We start from the raw sequence: 25,427 nt of genomic DNA on the forward strand, positions 1-25,427 counted from the left end.
ACTGACATATCATAAGTTGTATCATATCAAAGTCTAAAAAAATACATATCTTGGTCAACTACATCACCCCACCAAACCTCAATGTTTGATATGGGGTTGTGCCTATGTAGGCTTTTTTGTGGGGTAGCTTGTAAAAAAATATTTTTTTAATTTATAATCCTTAAAAATTTTTACGGATCACACCGTGCTATCTCATGGGTCTTCCTGTGGAGGTCCTAACAAAGTCCATAAATTCATAGGTTATGCCCAAATTTTACGGGTCGTGCCAACCAGCCCACTATCTCTTCTAGGGCAGCAACATACCCTACCCTTCAATATAAATTGCATCCAAATGGACATTTTGTGATATGAGGTTGGGCTATATTCATCAACCTTGGCCTAATGAATAACAAAAGAGGTCCTAATAGGACAAGATTCTATACAAGTTGAGTCTGAATAAGTCATAGTTTGAGATTTTTGTTGAGATCAATAAGCAGAACTTCAAACTTCACTGAAAAATAATTTAATTTTGGAATCAATCTAAATTGACTTGAAGTTAAATTTATAGATCAATTTGAACTCAACTCATTTATGAAAACAAGTCTAATTTTCAACTTAAACTCAATTCCTTTTATTCGAATTTAAATTTAAACTTGAGTAACTTAGACCCAGTCTAATCCTACTAAATATCAAAGGTAAGAATGAATTTTTTCCAGCAAAAATGGGTAATACATGAAGATAACATATTTATTAATTAATGGGTAGTCAGGCTTGACTGCAACCTCGAGAAATTAATTAAGTAAGATGGATGATTCTAGTGAGAATGAGAACACGAAGAATGAAGTTTTTTGTTGTTTCCCAGCTGAAATGTGAGTGTATGATACTGCGAAGCTATGAATATGGTGAGTTTATTTTATTTTTTTCCTGATGGGGTCGTCTTGGAATTGGAATTATGAGCGGCAGTGGTCCTTCTTGCTAGTTGCATAAATGAAGATGAATGAGAGCGTGGTCTCTGCTTCCCATAAATCCTGATAAACTTTTCCAGTCTGTTTATTCATATATTTGTACTGATTCATTCTTATTTTATCATTATTACTCATCAAGAATATAATAAAATCCTTAATCTTTTTCAATGTGATTTATCATCATGTTTATCTCAGATGTTTTAAAACTCAGATCAAGACTAATCAAACTATCAGACAATTGCAAGGGAATCACCATGTCACAACAGCTTTAAAATATAGACTGAACCGGTCGACTTTATCATGTCTATTATTCGTCTCAATGTTTGAAAATCCGAATCAGATTGGTCGGACCATCATGTTGTCTTCCATTCAACATTGAGTCCTAATAATTGTAAGGGAAGACACTATACGACCAAACCATGAATTTGTGTCTTGAAGTCTTATGCTTTCAGTCAGCATTTAGTTCCAACAATTGCAAAAGAATGCATTATTTCATCAGGCCACCATTTTGCATCATGAAGTTGGCTTAGTGAAAAATGTTACAGATGTTAAGACTCATCTCAAGTCTAACTGGTAAAGGATATGCATCACATACTACAATACAGCAATTTTTATTGGTTAATATTGTTTTAATATTTATGTATTTAGTCATTAATTTGGTTGTCGATTTGATCAATCAAGGTCTAAAATAACCTTTTAATAGGATCAATATTCGATCTAGATTTAAAAACATTAGACTTGATGAGTAAATTTGAATAATATTATGTGTATTTATAATGAGTATTGATTTGGATACTAATAAGGATATGTCATTATATAATTAAATATTAATTTTTTTAAATGACCTAATAACATTATGAAACATCATCATTCTCATATAAATTGAAACTCATTATAAGTACTCATAATTTAAAAAGAACACCTACCCCTTTTGTTATCTTTACATTGGTAAATCCCAAGTATAATTGGAATATCATAAATGAATTTGACCATCTCATTTTGTAATTTACTTCTCAATAAAATTATGTATACATACTTTTGGTACATAATTTACGTATATAGATGAAGTATCATCATGTGATTTAGTAGTTTTAAATTAAAGATAAACTAATATCTAATCATATGATAACACATCATCTGTGTATATAAATTGTGTACCAAAAATATGTATATAACATTGCTCTTTATTTTCCCCCTCATTAAGGCCATGTGAAATCACTATCATTTAATTTGTATTAATTCATTTTTACCTTAAAATAGAAATGATTGAGAATCACTCTCTTGGATAATTTCTTTGTAGGAAACTTTTGATAACCATTTTTATAATAATATTATATGTATCTAAATATAAATAAGATATAAATTAAATTTTAAATCATCATAAAATTAAGTAATTTAATTATTTACTTTAATTATAATTCAATTTTAAATTCCAATTCTTGAAATAAGAAAGATGCATTAGCATTTATATTTTAATTAATTCATAATTGGTACCCATTTGTTGGAACAAGCATAACTAATTTTGCAAACAATGCAACATCCTCCTTTTTGTTTATGCAATGATAATTAATGGGTAAACATATTTTTATTGTATTTAAAAACATGAAAATGCGAGTGGGTTTCATATATAATGAGTGTTCATTCGTTCATAATAGAAACTTAATAATAACTTAAAAATTTATTAATATAGAAAGTTCAAAATTAGTGCCCCATCGTCGCGTCCTTTTCCTTGCAACGTGGAAATAGTACAAATGTTGTACGCCTGCCCGCCCTGTACAAAAACTAGTACACCAAACGAAAAAGAGAGTCCTAGCCTTACTTCATGAGTCAAAACATGCACTGCCCCTTTTGGTAGTGTTTTACTTCAGCTTATCATCTTCTTAGTTACAGCTCACATTTACAGACAAAAAATAGTACAATTTTTGGTCCCCCTCAGTTTAAAACGCAAAGCTATTTCTTAGAAGGAATACTTCATATAGGATTAGATCTGAATTACATTGGTTCAAATTTGAGTTAGAATCAATTTGAGCAAACCAAATTCTGAGTTGGGGAAAGATCTCATCTTGAGTTAAAAGTCAAGCCAACTTAAACAGGGCAAAAGACTTGTTCCCACTCAAAGTATAATAAAATCTCAAAGTTTTATTTTTTAATTTTTAAAAATTTAAATATCTATCTATAAGTAAATTTTTGTTAAAATTTTTAGTTAAAATTAAAGGTAAAATTGTTATTTTAATAATAATATTAAAAATATATATAATTCATTATTATTTCCCCTCTAGATTTTAAAAACTAAGTATTTCACTCATATACAAAGTTTCTTAACTTTAAAAACTCACATTTTTCTCCCAAATCTAAGGTTTCAATATTTTTCTAATTTCAGTTGTCCCCCATAACTTTTAAAAACTAAAACTGTGTTTCACTTCCCTTTTTAAACTTTAGTTTTCGACATCCTCCTTCGTTTGAGCCGAGCTGATGTTATTCTTATCTTGCTCAAACTCCATCGATGATGGAAAAATACCGTGCGACGAAAAGAAGTCTCCTTGTCACACCATGTGACAAAGAAATGTCACTTTGTCACACTGAAAATATCTATGCGATAGAAATATCTCTGTTTATTTATTACATTATGCAACAAAAGAGATATAGATCTTTTTGGCATACAGTATTTTCTCATCATCAATGGATAGAATGACAAGACAAAGTTGACATCGACTTGACTCAGACGAAGGAGGACACCAGAGATGGACGAAAAGGAGGCCAAAAACTGAAGTTCAAGAAAGGGATGAAACTATAGTTTTTAAAAGTTATTAGGGTGGCTGAAATTGGAAAAAAATGAAAACCATAGGTTTGGGGGGAAAATGTGATTTTTTTTAAAGTTAAGAAACTTTGGACAAGGGTGAAATAGTTAGTTTTTAAAATTTAGAGGGAAAATATAATGAATTATATATATTTTTAATAATATTATTAAAATAGCAATTTTACCTTTAATCCTAATTAAAAATTTTAACAGAAATTTATTTATAGGTAGGTATTTGAGTTTTTAAAAATTGGAGAATAAAACTTTCAGATTTCATTACACCTTAGGTAGGAACAAGTCTTTTGGCCATCTAAATATTTTAACAAATCATAAAAAATTTATTGATAGAATCATCTTTTTTAGTGACTTTTAATATATCTTTTTTCTTGACTTTTTCTTTAGTGATTCTTCATTTCTAGCAACCTTTTTATTTTTTCTTCTCTAACACTTTTTGATGGTTTATTTGGAAACCTCATTGTTAAGTCAGGTAAACTCAAATAAGGATGAACTAACTTGAATTCACTCTTAACTACATGTACTATCAATGAATACAAACATAAATAAAATTTCTAACATGTCAATTAAGTGTTATTTTGTCTACATTAACCAATCACATATGGACACTTTTGTCTCATCAGTTATTTGTTTGATGTCTTACACCAAACTCTAGTTGTTACCTTCTCAAGCTGCTCAAAAAGTGAGAAGTAGATCTTTCAATGCCAACAATGATTAAGGGATTATTTGACAAATTTGCCCATTGTGTGTTGTAGTGTTAGAATGAAGAGACAAAGAAAAGTTGCAATGGTAATGGCTGTTGATAAACATGGATATTATTCAAATCGATGTAATTGAATTCATAATTTTGTTTAAATGAGTAAATTTTAAGCCAAAATTATTTATTTTATTGATTATATTTTTATCTTATATTGATTACCTATCAACCATATTCTAATGTTATTGTATATCAATTCAATTGAACTCAAATTTAAACAAAAATTAATCAAACTTTTTTCAATCAAATGCACCTTGATGTTGAGTTGGTCATTTGGACAGATGGGTTTGAGCTGTCTCCTCATATGGCGCAGTCCCATAACTCAAATTCCAACAAGACCGCCAATGACAAATCACCCCAACATTATTATTCAGAATTGAATGGCAGATAAGAGGGACCTCAAAAAGTCTAATCAACGGTTGTAAATCAATCAGAGGTCATAGGCCCCCATGAAAGAGACACGTATATCATAGAAAAATTCTCAGCCAAACAATCATATGTATCTACCAATATGAAACATTTTTGGCCACTCCATTTCTTTCATCTCTTCTTTCTTCAGTTGAAACATCAGCGTTATATAGATAAACAATAATTTATTATTTAATTTAATAATTTTAAATTAAAAATAAATTAACTCTCAATTATATAATATCAATTATATACACCGTAAATTGTTCACGTAATTTTATTATTCTCCCAAATGCTTCTCTGTCGGTTTTCCAATAGGACAATGTTATGTATATTTATTTTCGGATATATAATTCATATATACAATGATATATCATCATACAATTAGGTGATTTTAAAATATGTATTATCATATGATAAAAAAATATTTAATCATATGATGATATCTTATTTGTGTATATAAATTATGTATAAAAAATAAATACACAATAGTTTTATTGTTTCCAATAAAAACCCCACGCCATTATACACGCGCTCAAACTCTATAAGATACCTCGAAGCAAAGCAAAGTAACGACACTTTGTACGAGCATCGACACCTGTACCTCCTGCATGAGTGAGAGAGAACACTGTAGGAGCCTCGGCAAGGCCAATGATAGTCAACGAGATAGAGGAAGAGATTATCCATCTGGGTTAATGTTATTATCATATTAAATCTTGCTTTTTTTTGTTCTTGGTCTGAAAAAACCCTAAGATCGAATTCGTCGTTCAGATCATTATTGAAAGTGTTAGCTTTTATGTTCATGGAGGCTTTTTGTATCTTTCTTTTAATGGATTTCTCTTTGTGCTTAGATCTGACTCATATCTTTTGCTTGTAAATTCCCTTTTCTTCATTTATGTTTTCGGGGTTTCTATTTATAGAAAGTTTTATCTTGATTCGTTTCTCTTTTTTATTTTCATTCTTGGAACATAGAAATTGACAGAAGAGAGTGAGCACACAGAGGCACTTGTATAAGATATATTTTTGCTTTTGCGTGCTCACTTCTCGTTCTGTCAGCTTCCAGTGCCGGGATCTGATCTATTTTCGTGCAGTTCTTGCCCCGTTTTTGTTCCAAATCAATCAACCACTCTACTGCCTCTCTCTCTCTCTCTATACCGGCCGTGTTGAGTACTTGAAGAAAGAAAGAAGACAAACAAAACACCACCTTAAACGATAACGGAGGAGGAGAAAAAGATGGTGAAAGGCTTGATCATGACAACTCTAGCGTCTATGTCTATTTCTTTTCATATTTAATGAAGATAAACAGCTTGAAAGCGTGCCTTTTGATTATTTTTTTTCTTTGACGGTAAGCCTGATCAGTGATTACTGTGCTGATTTTGCGGCAAATTCTGCTTAGCATGGGACCATTTCACGTTATCTAGTAGTAGTATGGTCCTTACATCTGACTTCTCTTCTTTCTTTCCCTTTTTTATTTCCAGCATCGCATGCCATGAATGAGGCACAATCGGGAGTCGATTTGATTCAGATTTGAGTCTGTTTTCACCTGAATCTAAAAAGAATCTGGTTGTTTTCTTTTATCTTTTGTTATAGGCTCTAAAACCCTAATATAGAACTGCTAATGGCTGCTTCTTTGAATGAGATTTGCAAGTTATTTGATGTGCTTATGTGTTTTCATGGTGATTTGATGTGACATATATATTGAGTTTTTGAGGGGAAAGGGAGGTTGATTTTGAATCTATATGTAATTCATCTTGATCTTATGTTTTGTTACAGAGCTGTGGAGTCTTCTAAAGAACCATAAATCCATTTACAGTTGAAATTTTTTCCTTCAATTGATAATCGATCACCCATTAGTGATTTTCAAGATCCTGTGGACTATTACCACCTGAAGTGGCGCAATCTATTTCATTTGGGTCGCATATAAGGTATAGCTAACTACCTATTAGTATTAATTTGTATATTAATAATAATTAATGACTTTGAATTAGAAATAAAATAATACATTATTATATAATGATACATATACAAATTATTTTCATTATTTCTCACATAGTTTTACACTATATAACTAACTGTCTTAACACTTACCATATAATTAACAAGTTCAAACTTAAGTGTCATAATTCATTGACAAGTTTCTACTTCTGCATCATAGTTTCCTTTGAGTTGAGTGGACCTTTGGTAGCTGAAATTGTTTACTTATTATTCTTGTACATAACGCATGATGGTACCCAGTAATATATACTAATAATAAGTTCAAACATTGATATGTTATCACGTATTTAGATGATATCAAATTGACAACATTTAATAACACAATGATATGTTAACATTTATACTCTTTGTTGGTGTAATACATCTAGTATTACTCATTATGTATAATAAAATAGATAAAACATATGTCACACATTCTTATGTGGGAAAATAAGTCTCTTGTCTTCCATTTCACATTTTGATTTGTGCATTCAACTGCTTCCGGGATCAAAAGGGAAATTGTATACACATGATACTGATGAATCAAATTTATTAAGTATGTAGTCATTCTCTAGCTGCCCCATGTAGTTTATGTATTGGTCATATTATATGTTAAGTTTAGGACATATGTTAGCTTATGTATAAAAGTTTCAACAAAGAATTGGCCATATTGGAAGGCTTTGTTTTTGTATATATTAGTAAATTTATTTTGGATGTTGCTTTCGGGATAGAAACACATCAACTAACTTCTTATAGTCATTGAATAATTTCACCTTATCTTCACCCATTCCATTAACTAAGAAAAGGAAATCAACAACTTCGATTATTTTATTTATATTTCATTGTTGACAATGTTTGCATTTGCATCTATGTGTTTCATTTTGGGGTATCATGTACCTATTGAGTTCATAACAATTAATATATATATATATATATCTATCTTACTAATTTATCCATACAAATTAACGTGACAAAATGTGATTCTAGTAGTTGGTATGAGAACTTTGAAGGTAATTAATTGTTGGATATATTTGAAAAACAACTTATAAGGATGACAAGTCAGTTTGTTGATACTCATTAAATGAAAGTGTGAAAATACAAATTTATTTTTAATTTAAAATCATTCAATTACATATACATGTTACTGATAATCATTATCATGTCTCTTTTTTTCTCTTCTTTGGAGTGGGGAGAATTGGAAAAGACACATTGGTAATGCAGTTTTTTGTTCACTGTGATGGTTGTATGTTCTATGAAGTTCATATTTCCATTTAGATTTAGGATTATAACTTCATAATTTACAATTTGCTTTTAATTTCTTAAATTGATAGGAAGGGTTTCCATTTAGTGTATGCATTTTTGTACTTAAACAAATAATTACATTGGAAATAAGGAAATTGACTTATATGGTATTTTTTAATTGAGCCATACCATATTTACAAATTTTTCTCTTACTAATGTCGTTATGTGATTAGATGATTTAATTAATTTTTTTATTTTTATTTTAACATAAGTTTGTATAAATATATTTAGGGAAAATTTGTAAATGAATTGTTATTCTTTTTTGCCTGTCATAGAACTATGCATTGGTGGCACCAAGTTCACGGAGAACCCTTTTTTTAAGGAAAGCCTGAAATGTATCTGTTGGGAAAGGTAACTTTTCTTGATCTTATTTTTCACTATTTACATGTATCTTTCAGTTTCCTAATTAAGTTTTTGGTTAAACTTTAGGTATTTATAAGTTAGATAGCGAACCACAGAATGTTTAAGTAGATATGAAGGTGTAATGTTTTTTCCATCAATGTTTAATTTAGTATTCAATTGAACTTTCAGCTTTGATAAATTTAGCAGTTGATAAATAAATATGAGCATGGTACCTCCATGCAGGAGTCTTATGGCATAGCTTTACTTCCATTGGTGATCTATGATGTCAACACTTATTGTCCATCATTAGTTTGTTGATAAATTCTGAACTGATAGTGATTGATCTTTGACTACGGAGCTGGGGCACAGAATTATATTTATAGCGTTTTGAGTGCAGACATTGCATGTACTTATATGGAGATTTTATCTTATTTACTTGGGCTTTAGCTTTGAACACCCCAAAATAGAGTTTAGCGGAGTCGTCAGCCCGAATCGTCAAAAAGTTGTTGGTAAATTCATCTTCCTTGACCTTTTTTCCTTCTTCAGTGACGTTCTTCTTCCCTGGTGCTTTTCAGTGGTTAGGTTACTCTTGGCGATCTCATTTTCAGCTTGAGCTTGAATCCACCCCTATTTTTCTGCATGAATAATGTCTCATGTTTTTTCTTTAGGTTGTGTTGTAGATGAAAGCATGCAGCGGGTGCAAATGGGTGTTGCTTGGTTCTGAATAATATTCCAAAGCTTACTGATGACCTAATTTTTGCATTTACTTCAGCTATTACATGCAGTGAAACACCAATGATCAATGTCTTCTGAGCATCTAAATGTTTCGGATGCCCAAAATAGCCCTTTAACGGAGTTGAATTCTGTTTACTTTGGGTTATGAGGATCTGTCGATAAGAATTGACAACTTTTCATTCTGTGGTTTTGTAAAGGAGTAAGCAAATTACTCGCCTGCACTAGAACTGTCAGGTATCTGGTTTTTGATTTCTACCCGGAGCAGGTTAACCCTCGGCAGGTTTTGGTTTCAATTTTTGTGGAACCTATTCCTGCTTTTATAGTGGCATACTCAGAACTCAGCTTTAATCTTAACAATTTTATGTATAAGCTAAAACAAAGATGACACATGAGTTGTGTTTTCTCTAGCTTTTGAATACGGTTCTCTCATGTCCGTACCATTCGTATCAGTTGTAATCATGCGAAACAATTTGTGATCTTGAATATTACAATGTTTACTGGTAGATAGTAGAGAGCTAGCGATAGCCAGTCTACATGGCTCTGAAATTGCATATTGTGGTGGTATATGACCAGTTCAAATATAAGATAAGAGACTTGAATTCTTTGTTAGATATTACAACTTACTAGTATGAGGTTTGTATTACTTTGAATTCTCCAGACATCGGTTTTTCCGAGTGGTTCTCCCAAGATTCTACACGAGGTTTGGTGGTAAACAACTGCGCGCTATGCAAAAATGCTTCATGATTTTGCGATGATATTCTGTAGCCATGCATGCATAAAATTGTTACAGTAAGAATTTGTGAAAATCGAATCATATGCAGCTAGTTTGGTTAGCAATTTTTACTTTAAAGATATGATTTTTACTGCGAATATTCATAGCACTTTGATGAGACTTCCGATCGCTAAAGTATTGTGGGTGTTGTACTTTGATGAGTTAGTTTTTTTTTTCCCATTTAAAAAAAAAACTGATTTTGAGTGTAGGATTTAACTTATTTTCAAAACAAGGAATTGGGTTTAAGTTTTTTTATATATTTAAGTTTAAATTGATTTAAATTAAATTATAAATAAATTTGATTTAAAATTTAGTTTCAATTTATTAAATTAGACCAGAGATAGATTTTTTTAAGTGAACTCAATTTAAAACTATAACAAAATTCAAATAAGTAAATCTTGAATTGAAAGTCTAATTCAATAGATTATATTAATATAGACAAAAACACTTTACACTAAATAGGTGAAACTCTTGGACCAATGAGTTACCGGCACCAGATCATTAGAATGTCTACTCCTGTCCTTTGAGAATTTCTCGCTCGTGCCAAGCTACCCTTTTCGGGGGCAGTGCATGGGATGTTGTAACATGACTCCAGGAACTTCGTTCTCTTCAGAGGAGGTTTCGGGAATTTTGCAAGTAAGAAGTCGGATATATTAAAAATGACGTGACAGTGTACTATACATGGCGGCAAAATATTTAGATGATACTCTTTACCATCGCCAGTGTCACTGTCCTCTCCAGTACTCTGGATTGATCCTTTCGGTTTTCGGACCCTTCCGGTTTTGCCCTAAGCAGGTCTCTTGGACCCAGTCAATTCAACAATTTTTATTTGCTTTTTTTCCGTACCATTTCCTATATATTGAATAAAAAATCTTCCAAATATTTTGGGTATGTCAAATGGCATTCCAGTAGAATTAACGCTAGATTAAACTCGGGCTCAATCTAAATAAAACCTAACTTCAAGACGAATTTGCACCTAAATAAATCAATTCCACTTCCATGACTTGAGACAGAAACTCAACTAAAAATAATTTAACTTTAAACTCAATTCAAGTTTAAACGTTCAATGTTTGGATTCAATCCAAAATGACCTATAATAACTCAGATCAAATCTAACCCTATGTTTAATTATTCAGCAAGTTTGTATAAATCTAATTTAACTTATACAACAAACTGCGGTCTTATCTACCATCTTACACAACATAAAAGTTTACGTAATACAATGAGAGTACCAAGCAAATTAAGACTCATTTTATTTAACAAAATTTTGCAAGTTACAGATGGCACAGATTGCCCTGCGAAAAAGGGACAAGAAATTATGATTTTACAGATACAATAGCAATGAAAAAGAATTTATTTTGATAGTACACCGGCAGCAAATAGTAGATTCCTCCGAGAAAACTGTTTTCAGGGAAACATTAGATCATGATCATTTTAAGCCATAGGGAGAAGAACAAAGAAAGGGAGAAAAAAGGTTCGAGCAATACCTGCACAGTATAGACTGGTGTCGACTTTGTTGGCAGAGTCTGCAATGATCTCAGTCTGTTGGGATTTCCACTTCTACAGAGAGTATAAAACCAAAAGGGAGTCAAAAATGGAAGAAGGGTAAATTCTGCTCAATTATCCTTTTAGGGATGAACTTACTTTTCTTCTGTCCTCAGCACCTTTGTGCTAGTAGTGACATCCCATAATTTTACAGTGCTATCAGCAGATCCAGATGCAAGAAGTGTAGCTTCACAACTGGCATGTATGGTAAAGATTTTTGTTAAAAATAATAAACCAGTTGATCCGTTTTTGAAATATTTATGACATCCACAGGTAACGAAAAAAACCTGAACGCAAGTGACCACACGCATGAAGTGTGACCCATCAGTGGCATGACACATCGACCACTTGCAAGGTCCCACATCATAATAGTACCATCTTCATCACCGGATGCCATATAGCGACCATCAGGTGACATTGCCAATGACAGAATCATACTTCTATGACCAATGAAGATCCTAACACAGTCCCCGCTCACAATGTCCCACAACCGAACTGTTTTGTCACTAGAACCAGTTGCAATATAGTTGGAATTGGCATGCCATCTGACACACTAAAACAAGCAATCTAACTATCATTGCTAACATATAACAAAAAAATAATCTAATTGACCAAAATGCATTTTGGTGACTTCTTGCAGGGAACAAGAGCTCCCATAAGAGTTTAATAAGAAGGATGCCATTTAAAGGCACACCAGATCAATTAAAGAACTGATAGCAGGCAAAATCAAGCCTCCATCACCATCGAACAATAACTTAATCAGTATCGTTTTTCAGTCAATGGGAGAGAAGTGAGAAAGAACAAATCTGCTCACGTCAACATCAGAGAGGTGCCCTGCTGCTATTCGTAAAGGCTGTATCCTATCCATAGACCAAACCCTTGCAGTTCGATCATGGGAACAGCTAGCAAAATAATGTCCTAGTGGAGAAAACTGCACCAAGAGATAACAATAAAGCACATTTAGTATAAATACATATGAAGAGGAAACAGACAACCAAGTTTTAAATAGTTGATGGAAGCTATGTTCATCCCTCTATAACCAAAGAAAGTAAACAAAAAATAAAGATCCACAGCTAGAGAACTCAACATAGATAGACGTTTAATAGCATCACCTAATCCAGCAATCTACAACTATTAAAAAGCCTCACACCTGATCACACCCAACCCCATAACAAAAATAATCAAACACTTTAAGAAAGTAAATTGGGCAATAACTGTGAGTTTGTGATGACTGTATCATATGTGAGATTGTCAGAGAAAAACAGTAGAGCAGATATCAGTTCATTGACCAGTAAAATCTAAGGCAATGTCAACTGCAGCAAGAACAAATGCATTTTATTATCAATAAGTTAAAGACTATAAATCATGAATCAAAAAACAAAAATATTACATAGGGAATGGCAACTATGTGTGTTAAGCAAAAACATTAATGTGCAGGATTACGATGGAAATAGTCCCGATCCTCCATATTACAAAAATATCCAATAAAGGGAATAATTTCACACTACTATTATGCTATATTTTAATAATATATAACAAATACCGTAGATTCAATGCAAAATATCAATGTGTACCTGAACATCCCAAACAGGATAGTTATGACCCTTGTAGCAAACAAGATTTGCATTTAGTTTTGTGCTCCATAATCGAACTGCAAGCACAGCAATGCCATTTTTTTGGTATAGAAAAGAACAAAAGGAAAAAAAAAACAGATATCAGCAATCTTTTATAATTGCCTAGAAGAGCATACTTGTTGCATCTGCTGAGCAGGAAAGAATATAATCCCCAAGAGGACTAAAACTGGCAGAATATACTGGCCCAGAATGACCCTGAAATAATGTATAAGCTCTTTTGCTACCATTTGCCCCTAAAGTATCTTCCTTTGCTGTAGTATCATTTTCACCCTGCAAAACAGCTGACACCAACACTGTTTAACAACAAAGTCTCTCATCATCTAAATATCTGAGCATGAAACAAATTCACATATAGGCATGTTAGCCTATTCACTATCACATCTGAAAAGAAGGCAATGATAGCTTACAAGAAGTAAATTGTAGCCAGCAAAGAAAAAAGGATAACCACAAGGAAAGGGAATAATATTTGTACAAACTTACAACTTCCAGTTTGTTGGCCAAGCTTTGCCATATCCCAAACCTATATAAGCAAAGTTCAAAATCAGCAATCAATCAAGCCACAAGATGTAAATTGTGAAAATTAGATAACATACAACCTTCAATGACGAGTCTGAGAATCCACCAGCAACCAAGGATCCATCATGGGATATTGATGCACAATTTAAACTGGAAAATATGAAATTTTGCACAAATAAAAACCATGAATGCCTGAACAAAGTTGACGATTGAACCACTAAAATTTGATTAGATATTACCTATTATGTGTGTTGATAAATGTATAAAAGCAGACAGATGGCAATGCAATACTGCTCAATTGCACACGATTTTTCAAGTCTTCAAGAAAAGACTGTTCCACCTCAGGTGGCCTGCAGCAAAGCAATGACAATCAATAGAATAATTGAAACATATCTAACTATAACCCTAGCTAACATTTTGAAAAAAAAAAAGTACTATGCATTAAAATACATCTATATAGCAGGTAACTCCAGTGATAGGATATAATAACTATATGAAAATATTTTTTAATCAATTGAAGAGGAAACGAGTGCAACAGTTCTACTAAAAGTATAGATAAACTTGGATTTTTTTTAGTTCAAACTATGTGCAACTGGAAACATACCCAAGATACTTCTAAATGTTGGTTACATACCCAAGATACAGGAAAATCATTAAAAACACTAGTAATTATTCATATTTTCTCATTGCATGTATGTGTAGGAGGTGGGATGCATTGAATGCAAATCGTGCTTTTAGACATCCATTTCTGAAAGACTAGTCAGCCATTACGTTTTCTTTTTCTTTTTTTTGAAAGGCTTACTTTTCCGATACAATTTCAATTGTTTGATGACCCTACATAAATTTTAAAAAAATATATTATCATGTCCTGTGTTGAAATATAATTTCAGCTTGAACCCAGATCAAACATCTATAGAGGAAAAATTAGATAGGGGATCTCTGAAAATACATTACGGGCAAAGCAAGCTCTGATTTCACTCGTCGAGCCACTGGCACAGTGTTAGCCTCTGGACGTGATGTTTTTGCTGTTGCATTGATAGCTTTGTCCTTCTTCGACTTTTTCATTGAAGTGCCTTGCTTTCCACCTTCTATTGATCTTTTCTGAACAAGAGACACATAAAAAGCAAAGGTATTAAGAAAAGGAGAACAATTATGATAATAAAAAATATTTCTATACGATAAATAAGAAATTTAAAGTTACTTCAATTATTCCAGTTCTTACATGGTTTCCAAAAGAAAGGCACAGATATTGACAAGTTACAGGCATTGAGGTAATATGTGTACCTTGTTCTCATCTACCTCAGCCTCTTTGTTTTCTCCTTCGGCTTTTTCAGAATCCGATAGTAAACCTCCTTGTTTCTCCACGCGGTCCTCTAAAGAATCTTCAAGCAACTTTAACAAGGATATAATGAAGGTTCAAAGTCAAACTATCATATAGATAGTACATTGGCTGTAATAGCCCTATAATTTTACAAAAAAGGTTTGACACATAATGACTGGGCTGGTAGAAAAAATTTAAGTTAAGCATCAAGTCATAACCGGCCACAAAACCTCTCAATTTTGGAATTGCACTTAACGAGTGGTGTGAATTTGAGAATGTGGTAAAGTATGTTCCAAACATTCAGATACCAATTTCTGGCATGTTAAGAAGAACCATAATAATCAGAGGCCAATTACTCTAAAGAGAAAACTGCAACAGAAATTATGATAAAATGTCGCAGAAGAGATAATACTTGCAGAATTCAAAAGAAACATATAGTTGTTGAAAGTAATCCTACAGAGGAAAAAATCAAAGAAGAGAACAATTCATATGAAACACCAAATATAAGCAGCTGCCCCACCAACTCACCCCCCAATGTACTTCCTTTTGATTTATTTTGTTAGCTGCATCCTGGTTGCTTCCAATAAGTGTAACCATCTCAGCATCATTGGAAATTGAGCTGGGCTTCCCTGGAGAAACTATTCCCAACAATCGAATAAAAGCATCACCCAAAAGGTAGATAAAAAATCTTATCACAATCCAAAAATAGCTATATTAATGCAATTAAACAGAAATGCAAAGCAGTTGCACCTTCGAAGTTAATACGTTCATTGATGATCCCAAGCATTTTAGTGCATTGTGTCTTGTGTAGATACTGTAGCAGAAGCTCATAGGAGTACTGTCAAAATGATAGATAGCAAGTTTAACAACTATTTGCGAGAATCAAAGAACACAGCTCCTGAACTTTCACCACATCCAATCAACCAAAATATTACCTGACATATCTTAATATTGACTTTGCTATGCCTCAGAGAATGAGCAAATTCCATCTCCTGAGTAACAATATCATTGTAAGACTTTTTTTTTCTTATCAGTAGTTTAACCATACTTATTTTAGGGTGTCAACTAACCTCCAGATGAGAGGGAGTAAGAACCCCTTCCAACTTCTGAAGGTCTCGTAAGTGCAGCATTTCATGGTCTTCACGAAAGCTATTGAAAAACGTTCTGGCTGGGGGCATCAACACAATTGCATAAATGCGTATACATATGAACAATCATTGAAATAAGCACAATTAGCGAAAGGACTTGAAGAAAGAGTTTAAAAACATACCATCTTGGATATACTTTTTAGCCACCAGATCCATGAAACAGTGGATAAAGACTGGATAGAGCACACGAAGTAACTCATGCTGAAAAATTCAAAGACAAATTAAGTTACTACTAAAATAAACTTATTCCAATGACCCTAACATAAATTACTAAAAAGCGAAAAAAAAAAAAAAAACTACTTACCTTGTACAAATCCAGTGAGCTATAAGTCCATAACCTCAGTTTGCTATATTCATCCTGGTATCGAGCAGGACCATCCTCTGATCTAAAAAGCATGAATATATATTATTCATTTAAAAATCACTCAAAATGGCAAGCCATAGTGACTATTCTTATGAACTTTGTACAGCCTATTCAAATTTCGCTTATCAAGGTCGCAAAACAAGTGATTCTGCACTATCTGAGGTACAAAAGAGTGCAAATTTGCTCTATACATACTGTCTACTTCAACTTTTAACTAAATACAGAGCACCTAAAACTCTTAAACTTCATCAATATTTTAAATTTTCATGAATTTTCAGCAGCATTTTGCTTCAAATTGCATTATTAAAATCTATCATTGAAGTCGTAAATTACTGAAGCAAACTGAACGAAGATGAACATAAAATACTTATGAATTTCAAAACTTGGAGGATAGATAAGAAATAACAGAGAAAATCAAAGAGATAAAAGAGTAAAGAAATACTCGGAGAAGGAGCGAAAGAACTTGGAGAGTTCGGGATCGTTGAGTACGTTGATGGACTCGTTGCCGGGGCTGTTATTGTTCTTGCGTTGAAGTTCAGCTCTAAGAGCAGTCTCGGCCTCGTTGAAGCCTTTCTTTTTCAGGAAAGTCGTGACGAAATCCGTCAAGCGCGAGTCGTCCATTCCGTCGTCGAAGCTCTGCCTCTGCTAGTATCAGACCGCATATTATTTAATTAAAATCATAAACTATTTCAAGGCTCAACACTTGTTGGGCCTCCACTTCGGCCCATAAAAGAAGCCCAGGCAAAGTTGTCAGAATAAGTAGATTTTGAATTAAAGCCCGAAAGTTCATTTTAGGGTTAATTTGTTTGTCTACCTAATAATATTATTATTATTTTTAACAGTATTATTTATTTTATAAATAACTTCTCAATGTATTATGGGTCAATTTAAGTTTAAATTAGATATTACGACTCTTTAACTTAATTAAAATCAAATCTGCCGATATAACGATATTGGATTGGATACTCGATAACTAAGATTGATACTCCATGTGCCCAAACTCTGGGCTTTCAAATGCCACCCCCCTTCTACATCCAACTATTTAGAGATTGTTATAATAATAATTATACATGGAGTAAAAATAATATTAGTATTAGTATAAATATATTATGTCATTATATTATTAAGTATGAGTATTTCTCATCCCAGGTTCGAAAAACTATAAAATTATATATATTTATTTTAAATATATATATTTATATATATTATTATATAATTAAATGATTTTAAATTAATAATAAAATAATATCAATCATATTATGATATATATAATTATGTGTATTTAAAATAAATATATATAATACTACTCTTGATAAAATAATATATTTTCGTTTTTTAAATTTCAAAAGTTTAAATTTTTATAAGTCATCGATTTTTATTAGTTTAATAAATTACCATTCTTGTAATCTTATCAAATAAATTTAATTTAAAATATTAAAGATATTTAATAAAAATAACGTTTGATCAATTAGAGCAATTTAGAGAAATGTAGTATTAATTTAAATTATAATCTTCGAGTAACACTCTTGTTTTGGCAATAACGGATTAACCACGCGCCCAGAGTTCAGGAATTTAATGGGTGAAAAGTAGCTTTTCCAAACCTTGGATGTAGAACAATTTGCAGAAAATTTTTTCAGATTCTCAAATATTAAATTTTCACTTTTCACTTTTTGTCTTTAAATACAAGTCATTATTATTAAAGTTTCAAGACTGTGTGCTTGCAGCTGGAAAAAGATTTAAACCAGGTGCTCCAATGGCTACTGGACACCGCCACAGCCAGTCCTGTTCTTATATTATCTTCAATGAACACTTTCCATTGGTAAAAATTTTATTTATAACCCATGTCATGGAATCCATAAAAATTTCAACTTTTATTTCTTAGATTGGATTATGCTGAGTAATGGACTGTCAGTCGGTGGAGATTGGCGAAGCCATGGAAGAGGAGAGGCACGTTCTGTTTGGAAAGTACGAAATGGGGAGGCTTCTCGGGAAAGGCACGTTTGCGAAAGTGTATTATGGAAAACATATTGTGTCCGGTGAAAGTGTCGCCATTAAAATTATCAACAAAGATCAGGTGAAGAGGGAAGGGATGATGGAGCAGATTCAGAGGGAAATTTCTGTATTGCGATTGGTTCGTCACCCGAATATCGTGGAGCTCAAAGAAGTGATGGCGACGAAGAAGAAGATCTTTTTTGTAATGGAGTATGTTAAAGGCGGAGAGCTCTTCGCGAAGGTTGCCAGAGGCAAGCTGAAAGAAGATTTAGCGAGAAAGTATTTTCAACAGTTGATAAGCGCGATTGATTTTTGTCACAGTAGAGGCGTCTCGCATCGAGATTTAAAGCCGGAGAATTTGTTGTTAGACGAAAACGGAGATCTGAAAATTTCGGATTTTGGTCTCTCGGCTTTGCCGGAACAGTTGAGAAACGACGGCCTACTCCACACGCAGTGCGGGACACCAGCTTATGTGGCGCCAGAAATTATAAGAAAGAAAGGCTACGACGGGGCCACGGCGGATATCTGGTCTTGTGGGGTGATTTTATACGTTCTTCTTGCAGGATTTTTGCCCTTTCAAGATGCCAATTTGATGAATATGTACAGGAAAATTTTCAAAGCCCAGTTTGAATGTCCTCTATGGATTTCACCTGAAGCAAAGCGATTGATTTCTAAACTTCTTGTATCTGATCCTGGAAGACGGATCACAATTCAAGCCATTATTCGAGTGCCCTGGTTTCAGAAAGGCTTCACTCGACCTCCATCGTTTTCCGTCGATCAAGAATCAGAAAAAGAGAAACAAGAGGAGGACAAAACGTCTAAAATTCCATCTCCAAAGTTTTTCAATGCGTTTGAGTTCATTTCCTCCATGGCTTCGGGTTTTAACCTGTCGAGTTTGTTCGAGAGCAAGAGGAAGACTGGATCCATGTTCACGTCTAAGTGCTCAGCAAGTGCTATCATGGAGAAGATTGAAGAAGCAGCAAAGGGGATGAGTTTTGAAGTAGCCAAAGTGAAGGATTTCAAAGTGAAGTTACATGGAGGATCAGAAGGAAGAAAAGGACGGCTGTCAGTGACTGTGGAGGTGTTTGAGGTAGCGCCGACGGTGGCAATCGTGGAGTTGTCAAAATCCTCCGGTGACACTTTGGAGTATGCTAAGTTTTGTGAGGAAGATGTTAGGCCAGCATTGAAAGACATTGTCTGGACATGGCAAGGTGACAATATCAGTAACGGTGAAGAATCATAGAGCAAATAGTTTTCTTACAAATCTGTACACTAGGTATAAGAGCTTGTGATTGGATAATATAATTATTGTATAGAGTCAATGCTCATCATAACTATGTCGATTGTAGATTAAATTTCATGAACATTAATTATGTTGTAAAACTCGTGAACAAGTAATTAAGATTTTACTTAGAAACCTAATTAGAGAAAAAAACATTGCAAAATTTTGGTAATCTAATATAAACATTACAAATTTATATGATTTAGAAAGGTTAAATCTCTTTTCTAACATCAGAATTAATTTTGATCTGAGTTGAATAAATAAATATTAGTTTAAATTTAATTTAAATCTTAAATAATTAATTTAAATTCAAATTTAACTTATTCAGGAAAAAATATCATTTGAAAATAAATACAAGAATAATTAATGAAATAATCTTTGTTATTATAATATCTATCAACTGTTGATTTGAGTTTATCTCAAAAATAATTGCTTTAGATTGTTGTGATTTGTGAATCAATTACCCAAAGAAACATAAAAACAAATTTTTTTCAATGATAAGTTAAGGCAAGGATTCCAAAGTCTAGACATACAGTAAAAGTTGAGCACATTGAGCAACATCTAACCGGGTCAATCTGGAAATGTGGCACCTTAAAAAATGCAACACACAAATTCCAAATCCAAACGAAACCTCTGCACATTAATTTCATGTTAATGTTAGTTGGGTGTGTGTTGGAGGTTTTACAGGTAGTTAACCTTTCATTTTCATTAGTACTTTCCATCCAAACTCCTTCTGGTGTCCATTTTCCACAAGTCTCCCACAACACTAGAATTTAAAGGTCGGAATAAGACTGGATAATATAATATATATACTTTTGAATATTTAATTAAATATTTAAATAATATATTATTATATAATTAAATATTATTTTATTTTTAATTGAAAATTATTCCCGTTTTCACTCTCCATATGGACACTAACGATAAGATTTGTTGACTTGAAACATTGGCTTACTTGACCAAGACAGGTTCACTACTGGACAAGTCTCAGCCTTGGAACCAGTCAAGTCAACTTGAATTGTCTTAATACCAGAAGTGATAACAGAATACTGATAGGCAGGCTTCATCCATATCATTTTTCATCACTTGGCAGACACAACATTTTTAGGTGTCTTTCAAATCTAATAAGCGACAACTCCTTGTGTCTCTGTCAGAAAGAAGTAGAAGCAACTTAACAAACATGATCAAGATCGAGTCTTTATTAGTACAGCAAGAGGATAGGGTTGCGAGTGCAGAGCGAGATTAACGAATTACTAAGAGAAGTAACACATATGCTTCTAATAGAAGCCTAGGGGAAAATGTCTACTCAATATTTTCATATAAGAGACCAGTTTGGATCTTGATTGGTCAGGTTAGAGATGTTAATGGGTCAAGTAAAACTGGTTCTAGCACAATTCATCGAATTTAAAGATTAAACTAGTTTAATTTAAAAAATATAGAAGTTCATAAGATTGAATTAGTAGCGCTTAAATACATAATTTTGTTAATTTAAGTAAAAAAATAATTTTTTATATTAATTAATTAATTATTTATTTAATTTCTCTATTATTCTAAATACATTTGCGGGTTGATCAGGCTGTCTTATAGGCCTGATTTCTAGGCCCATGGCTCAACTCACGAGCTTCTACTATATGAGTTAACCTCTTATAGGTCGAGCCATTTTAATGTACTTCAAATTGAGTTACAAACTGGTCTAACTTATTTATCATATCTAAATCTAATCATCACATTTGTTTTTAATAGAAACTCTAAGTAAAATAATCATGCTCAATGTTTTTATATTTGAATCGAGTACTGACCTATTCGAAGGGCTGGTCTTGGTATACTGATTCAATTGCAGCCATTGTATTATTCTTCGTCTGTTGATGATAATAATTCTTTCTAAGATTCAAGGTCTAGGGTTTATGATTGAAAATGTAGCGAGTCATTTCTTTTTAAAATCATTATTAATGTAAAATAATTTAGTTACACTAACAAGTCGTTGTAGTATAGTGGTAAGTATACCTGCCTGTCACGCAGGTGACCCGGGTTCGATCCCCGGCAACGGCGGATTATGTCTTTTCGCAAATTTTGTTAGCCCAGAATTCTTTATATTTTTATTTCCTCCTACGGTGGCATCCAATGTGAGCCCCATCAACCGAAATCATTTTCTCCTTTCCAACTAATCTGAGCCCAATAAGCCCAAAATCAATACTCATAGAGGAAGGTGGAGGACCAGAAAAATGTGTGAACCACTTTCATAGGTCCAAGAAATAGTTGAGCATTCAATAGTTTTAAAAAATCTCTCCGACCCATAACAATATTTTATGTATAAGCGATTAGATAATATATCTTATATGATTAATTTTAAATTAAAAATAAATAATTATATTATCCAATCAACACAACAGTTTATTTGTATTTATTAATATTTATTGATTATATATATAGTATTACTTAGCATTTATCAATCTCTCAGAGGCAAATAAAATAAACCCAGGTCGTATTTTTAGTATAAAAATAACTCTTAGATCAACATAAAGGATAATGAAAATCAATGCAAATAATACATCACGCTTTAAGTGTCCAATTACGTGTGAATTGAGATAATATCACCAATAAAGAATTTCATTTTAGAAATGAAGCGTAATTGACTGGAAAAAGGAAAAGTCGGCTATTCCAAATGTACTTGATGCGAATTTCCTCTATCTCACATTGGAACGAGAATTTTAGGTTGGAAAAAAGAAACATTAGCTTATAGTCATAGTGGCATAAACTTTGAAGTTTAAGATTGACAAGTAATGCATTGTAATATTAATGAATGACGTACTTGGATAATAAGTTATTGTGCTTGGATGACGATGAAAAATGACAACATCTTTCCTCGATTTTCCATAACAAAATTGTAAAGAAATCTGGATTTCCCCACGGCAGAAGAAGCCTGATGGTTTTATCATATGGGTTTATATTTTAAAATTGCTGATGTGCAGAAAAATTGATATTTAGTTTAGTTACCAACTTTTGGTGGGCTCTTATGGCCAACAAGGCAGATCAGAAACGACCTGCAATAGGTTTTAAAATATATTTGCATGCATTCATCGTCAACCTCACGTAATGAAGCTGATCTCAGGCTGGCGTCTCGTCGTCTCTGCTGGGTTGGTGGAGATTAAGTTAGGATGACTTTGCTTGACTTTTTAATATCCTAAAGATCAAGTCGACTTTTGTATTCTCTTTAAGATTTTATGATACTGGGGTGCATGCATGATTTTTTTACAGTTTCTGGAAACAGAATAGTTCATTAAAAATATTCTCTGTCATGAACTAAATAGCACAAACCAGAAAAATAATGGTGTTAACTGATGATAACCGCATATATTTCTTCAACATACAAAGGTAGGAGTGGATTCGAATTGAATCCAAATAAGAGCATGACTGAGCTTGACTCGAGTTTATAATGTCAAGCTCTAGCTCACATCTGTTTAAACTAGTATATAAAATCATTAAAGAGTTATATCGGCGAGATGATAGCATTTTTTACAATATAAACTGTGTTACTGATGAAAAACGAAACAAACTTGAATTTAAATCTGAAATAGCTCCGATAATGTGAAAGCCAGATTTGATATTGTAAATTGCTGCCATACACTGAATAGCAGATACAGGTGTGAATGTGATCAGATTCTCTATTCCATTTATAAAAGTCTTTGAGAAAAGAGACAGTAATTGCCTCTCAGTTTTCCTTCACTTTCACATTAACCAAACAGCCTTAACATGTAAATCCCAGTTCATCAAAACTCTTAAGAGTATCTTTCAACGCATTTGAATTTGATGAATAATATAAATTGAAAATTCATCAAGATGACGAAACTGCATTACGTTAATTGCTGATGTCCATCTCAAGACGCCACGATTATATCGTAAATTAGTATGGAATATTTGCAAAGACCTAGACTTCTTGGTCTACATTTTGCAGTCGGCTGATTATTTAGCTATCCAATCTCTTCAAATTAATTTTTATAATGACTTTTTAAGTAACAGAAATTATCTAGATCTTTCATATGCATGTCGATCCATAGAGCTTTTGGAGCTTTAATCAATGAAATTTTAAAGAAACTTAGATCAGTTTGTTCAATAATACTTTAATATAAATACAAATATTATCATGTCATAATATGATTAAATAATTTTGATTAGTGAATAATTTATTAAGAGTGTTATAAAAAATAATATCAAGTGAACACAGTTGAAGCATGTATACCTAGTTTTGAATATCTAATAAATTACTTATATATATTGTATTATTATGTGATTAGATAATTATAAATTAAAAATAAAGTAACATCAATCACATGATGACTCTATATCTGAATACCTAAATTTGTTTTATATAAATAAACTCTCAAAAAGACTGCAGTTGAAATAAGATTACTAATTCATCTCAAATCTAGTCTTGTTCACACCTAACACAATGAGACACATAAAATTGTATCGAAGTCTTGCTAGTTTTGGTTCCAATTGCCAACTTGGTGGTTTCACACTAGCTTGGAACTAATCGTGGTTATGATACCTAATTTGGAATTGATCAGTCAAACTTTTTTACAATAGAGGATCTCGTAACAGGCTGCTAATTCATGTTGTCCCTAATATAAGACAATGACGGTCAAAATTTTAATTTGTACCGTAACTTCAAACTCTTTTTTCTTTTCGATTTTCTATGACCTTTATACATTCATTGATTTTATTGTAATAGATATTTAGATAATATATCATTATATAATTATATATTATGTTTTATTTAATTTAAAATTATTTTATCATTACAAATAAGAAAAAAATTAGATATTAATTTGTTTCATTTTCATTTAAATTGAATTTGAGTTAAGAGATATTTAGATTTGATTGGATGGTAGCAAGACCTCCTTTCATCTGAGATTGAAAATAAGAAATAATGACAGAAGAAAGTGTATGGATAAGGAAGTCTAAGATTGGTTGAAAGCTGGGAAACGCAACTAGTTTCAAAGCCGCGTGGCCTTGGATGGGCATGTGTATGCCATTTTTTCAAGTCAACAATAAGCTGCTTGAATGGACAAGGACAACATCTTCTTATCCTCCTATTTCGTTGGGAAAAAAATTTAAAAAAATTACATTGACCTAATCTGAACTTTTGTGAATAGACGATCATCTTCAACATATTTCATATTTTCACATGCACTTCCACCATGGAGATGGAAAGAGTGGTGGATTTGAGTTAAATCAAAGATCCGCATGAATTTATAATATTAAATTTCAACTCAAACACATATAATATTGTTGAAAGATTATCAATTAAATAAAAAATATTGTCGACAAGATAAATGGTGTCATCAAAAAAATAAAAGAATCAAATTTGAGTTGAGCTTGATCTGCTTAATTGTAATAAGTTTATCGAGAAAGTCACTAGAAAACCACCAAAGAAGGAGAAGATAGATCATTGTGGATGAATTAAAAAAATAAAAATTATCATAAAAATGAATCTATCGATGACTTTTATATGATTTAATTGAGTTAAGTTGAGATATTATTATTTAAGTTTGACTCATTCGAATCAAATATCAATTTAA

At 32.2% G+C, this 25,427-nt stretch overlaps 2 protein-coding genes, 1 long non-coding RNA gene and 1 other non-coding gene across 9 annotated transcripts; 3 read left to right on the forward strand and 1 right to left on the reverse strand.

Moving 5' to 3' along the window:
• The first annotated feature begins 5,489 nt into the window (after nt 1–5,489).
• LOC123200203 lies at nt 5,490–9,903 on the forward strand. 5 transcript variants are annotated; one of them, XR_006498523.1, is made up of 3 exons: nt 5,490–6,846; nt 8,473–9,048; nt 9,208–9,903. It is a non-coding gene; the product is annotated as an uncharacterized LOC123200203 (long non-coding RNA). The 5 variants fall into 5 exon arrangements; XR_006498525.1 differs by having other exon boundaries at nt 8,473–8,548; nt 8,783–9,903; XR_006498524.1 differs by having other exon boundaries at nt 5,490–6,484; nt 6,695–6,846; nt 8,473–9,903.
• Nucleotides 9,904–11,275: 1,372 nt separating this feature from the next.
• LOC123201181 (transcription initiation factor TFIID subunit 5-like) lies at nt 11,276–17,240 on the reverse strand. Of its 2 annotated transcripts, none has more exons than XM_044616655.1 (19): nt 17,017–17,239; nt 16,515–16,596; nt 16,333–16,411; nt 16,133–16,230; nt 15,998–16,054; nt 15,813–15,900; nt 15,591–15,700; nt 15,026–15,133; nt 14,691–14,842; nt 13,981–14,091; nt 13,822–13,891; nt 13,706–13,745; nt 13,342–13,506; nt 13,166–13,242; nt 12,406–12,522; nt 11,879–12,144; nt 11,691–11,786; nt 11,534–11,606; nt 11,276–11,447 (listed from the first exon to the last, which is right to left on the reverse strand). In XM_044616655.1, exons 1-19 carry the CDS (start codon nt 17,193–17,195, stop codon nt 11,400–11,402), a joined length of 2,016 nt encoding a protein of 671 aa, XP_044472590.1. In that variant the 5' UTR covers nt 17,196–17,239; the 3' UTR covers nt 11,276–11,399. The 2 variants fall into 2 exon arrangements, 1 of the variants encoding a protein (XP_044472590.1); XR_006498747.1 differs by having other exon boundaries at nt 11,398–11,447; nt 11,687–11,786; nt 17,017–17,240.
• A 1,033-nt stretch (nt 17,241–18,273) lies between these two features.
• LOC123201044 (CBL-interacting serine/threonine-protein kinase 5-like) lies at nt 18,274–19,949 on the forward strand. The gene has a single exon (XM_044616495.1). The coding sequence runs from the start codon at nt 18,475–18,477 to the stop codon at nt 19,807–19,809; it is 1,335 nt and encodes a 444-aa protein (XP_044472430.1). The 5' UTR covers nt 18,274–18,474; the 3' UTR covers nt 19,810–19,949.
• Nucleotides 19,950–21,825: 1,876 nt separating this feature from the next.
• On the forward strand, nt 21,826–21,897 carry TRNAD-GUC. Its single transcript has one exon. It is a non-coding gene; the product is annotated as a tRNA-Asp (tRNA).
• The last annotated feature ends 3,530 nt before the right edge of the window (nt 21,898–25,427 follow it).

The sequence above is a fragment of the Mangifera indica genome, chromosome 17 (genome assembly GCF_011075055.1).
Source record: "Mangifera indica cultivar Alphonso chromosome 17, CATAS_Mindica_2.1, whole genome shotgun sequence".
Classification (NCBI taxonomy): Eukaryota; Viridiplantae; Streptophyta; class Magnoliopsida; order Sapindales; family Anacardiaceae; genus Mangifera; species Mangifera indica.

Excerpts from the sequence above, each read along its gene's own strand:
- LOC123201181 (XM_044616655.1), bottom strand. The coding sequence starts at position 17,195 with ATGGACGACTCGCGCTTGACGGATTTCGTCACGACTTTCCTGAAAAAG. Across the intron at positions 14,092-14,690 it reads GAGCTTGCTTTGCCCGTAAT|GCCACCTGAGGTGGAACAGT; the intron begins GTATTTTCAGAG and ends GCTTTGCTGCAG. Across the intron at positions 13,507-13,705 it reads TGGCCAACAAACTGGAAGTT|CTGTTTTGCAGGGTGAAAAT; the intron begins GTAAGTTTGTAC and ends TGTTGGTGTCAG.
- LOC123201044 (XM_044616495.1), top strand. The coding sequence starts at position 18,475 with ATGGACTGTCAGTCGGTGGAGATTGGCGAAGCCATGGAAGAGGAGAGG.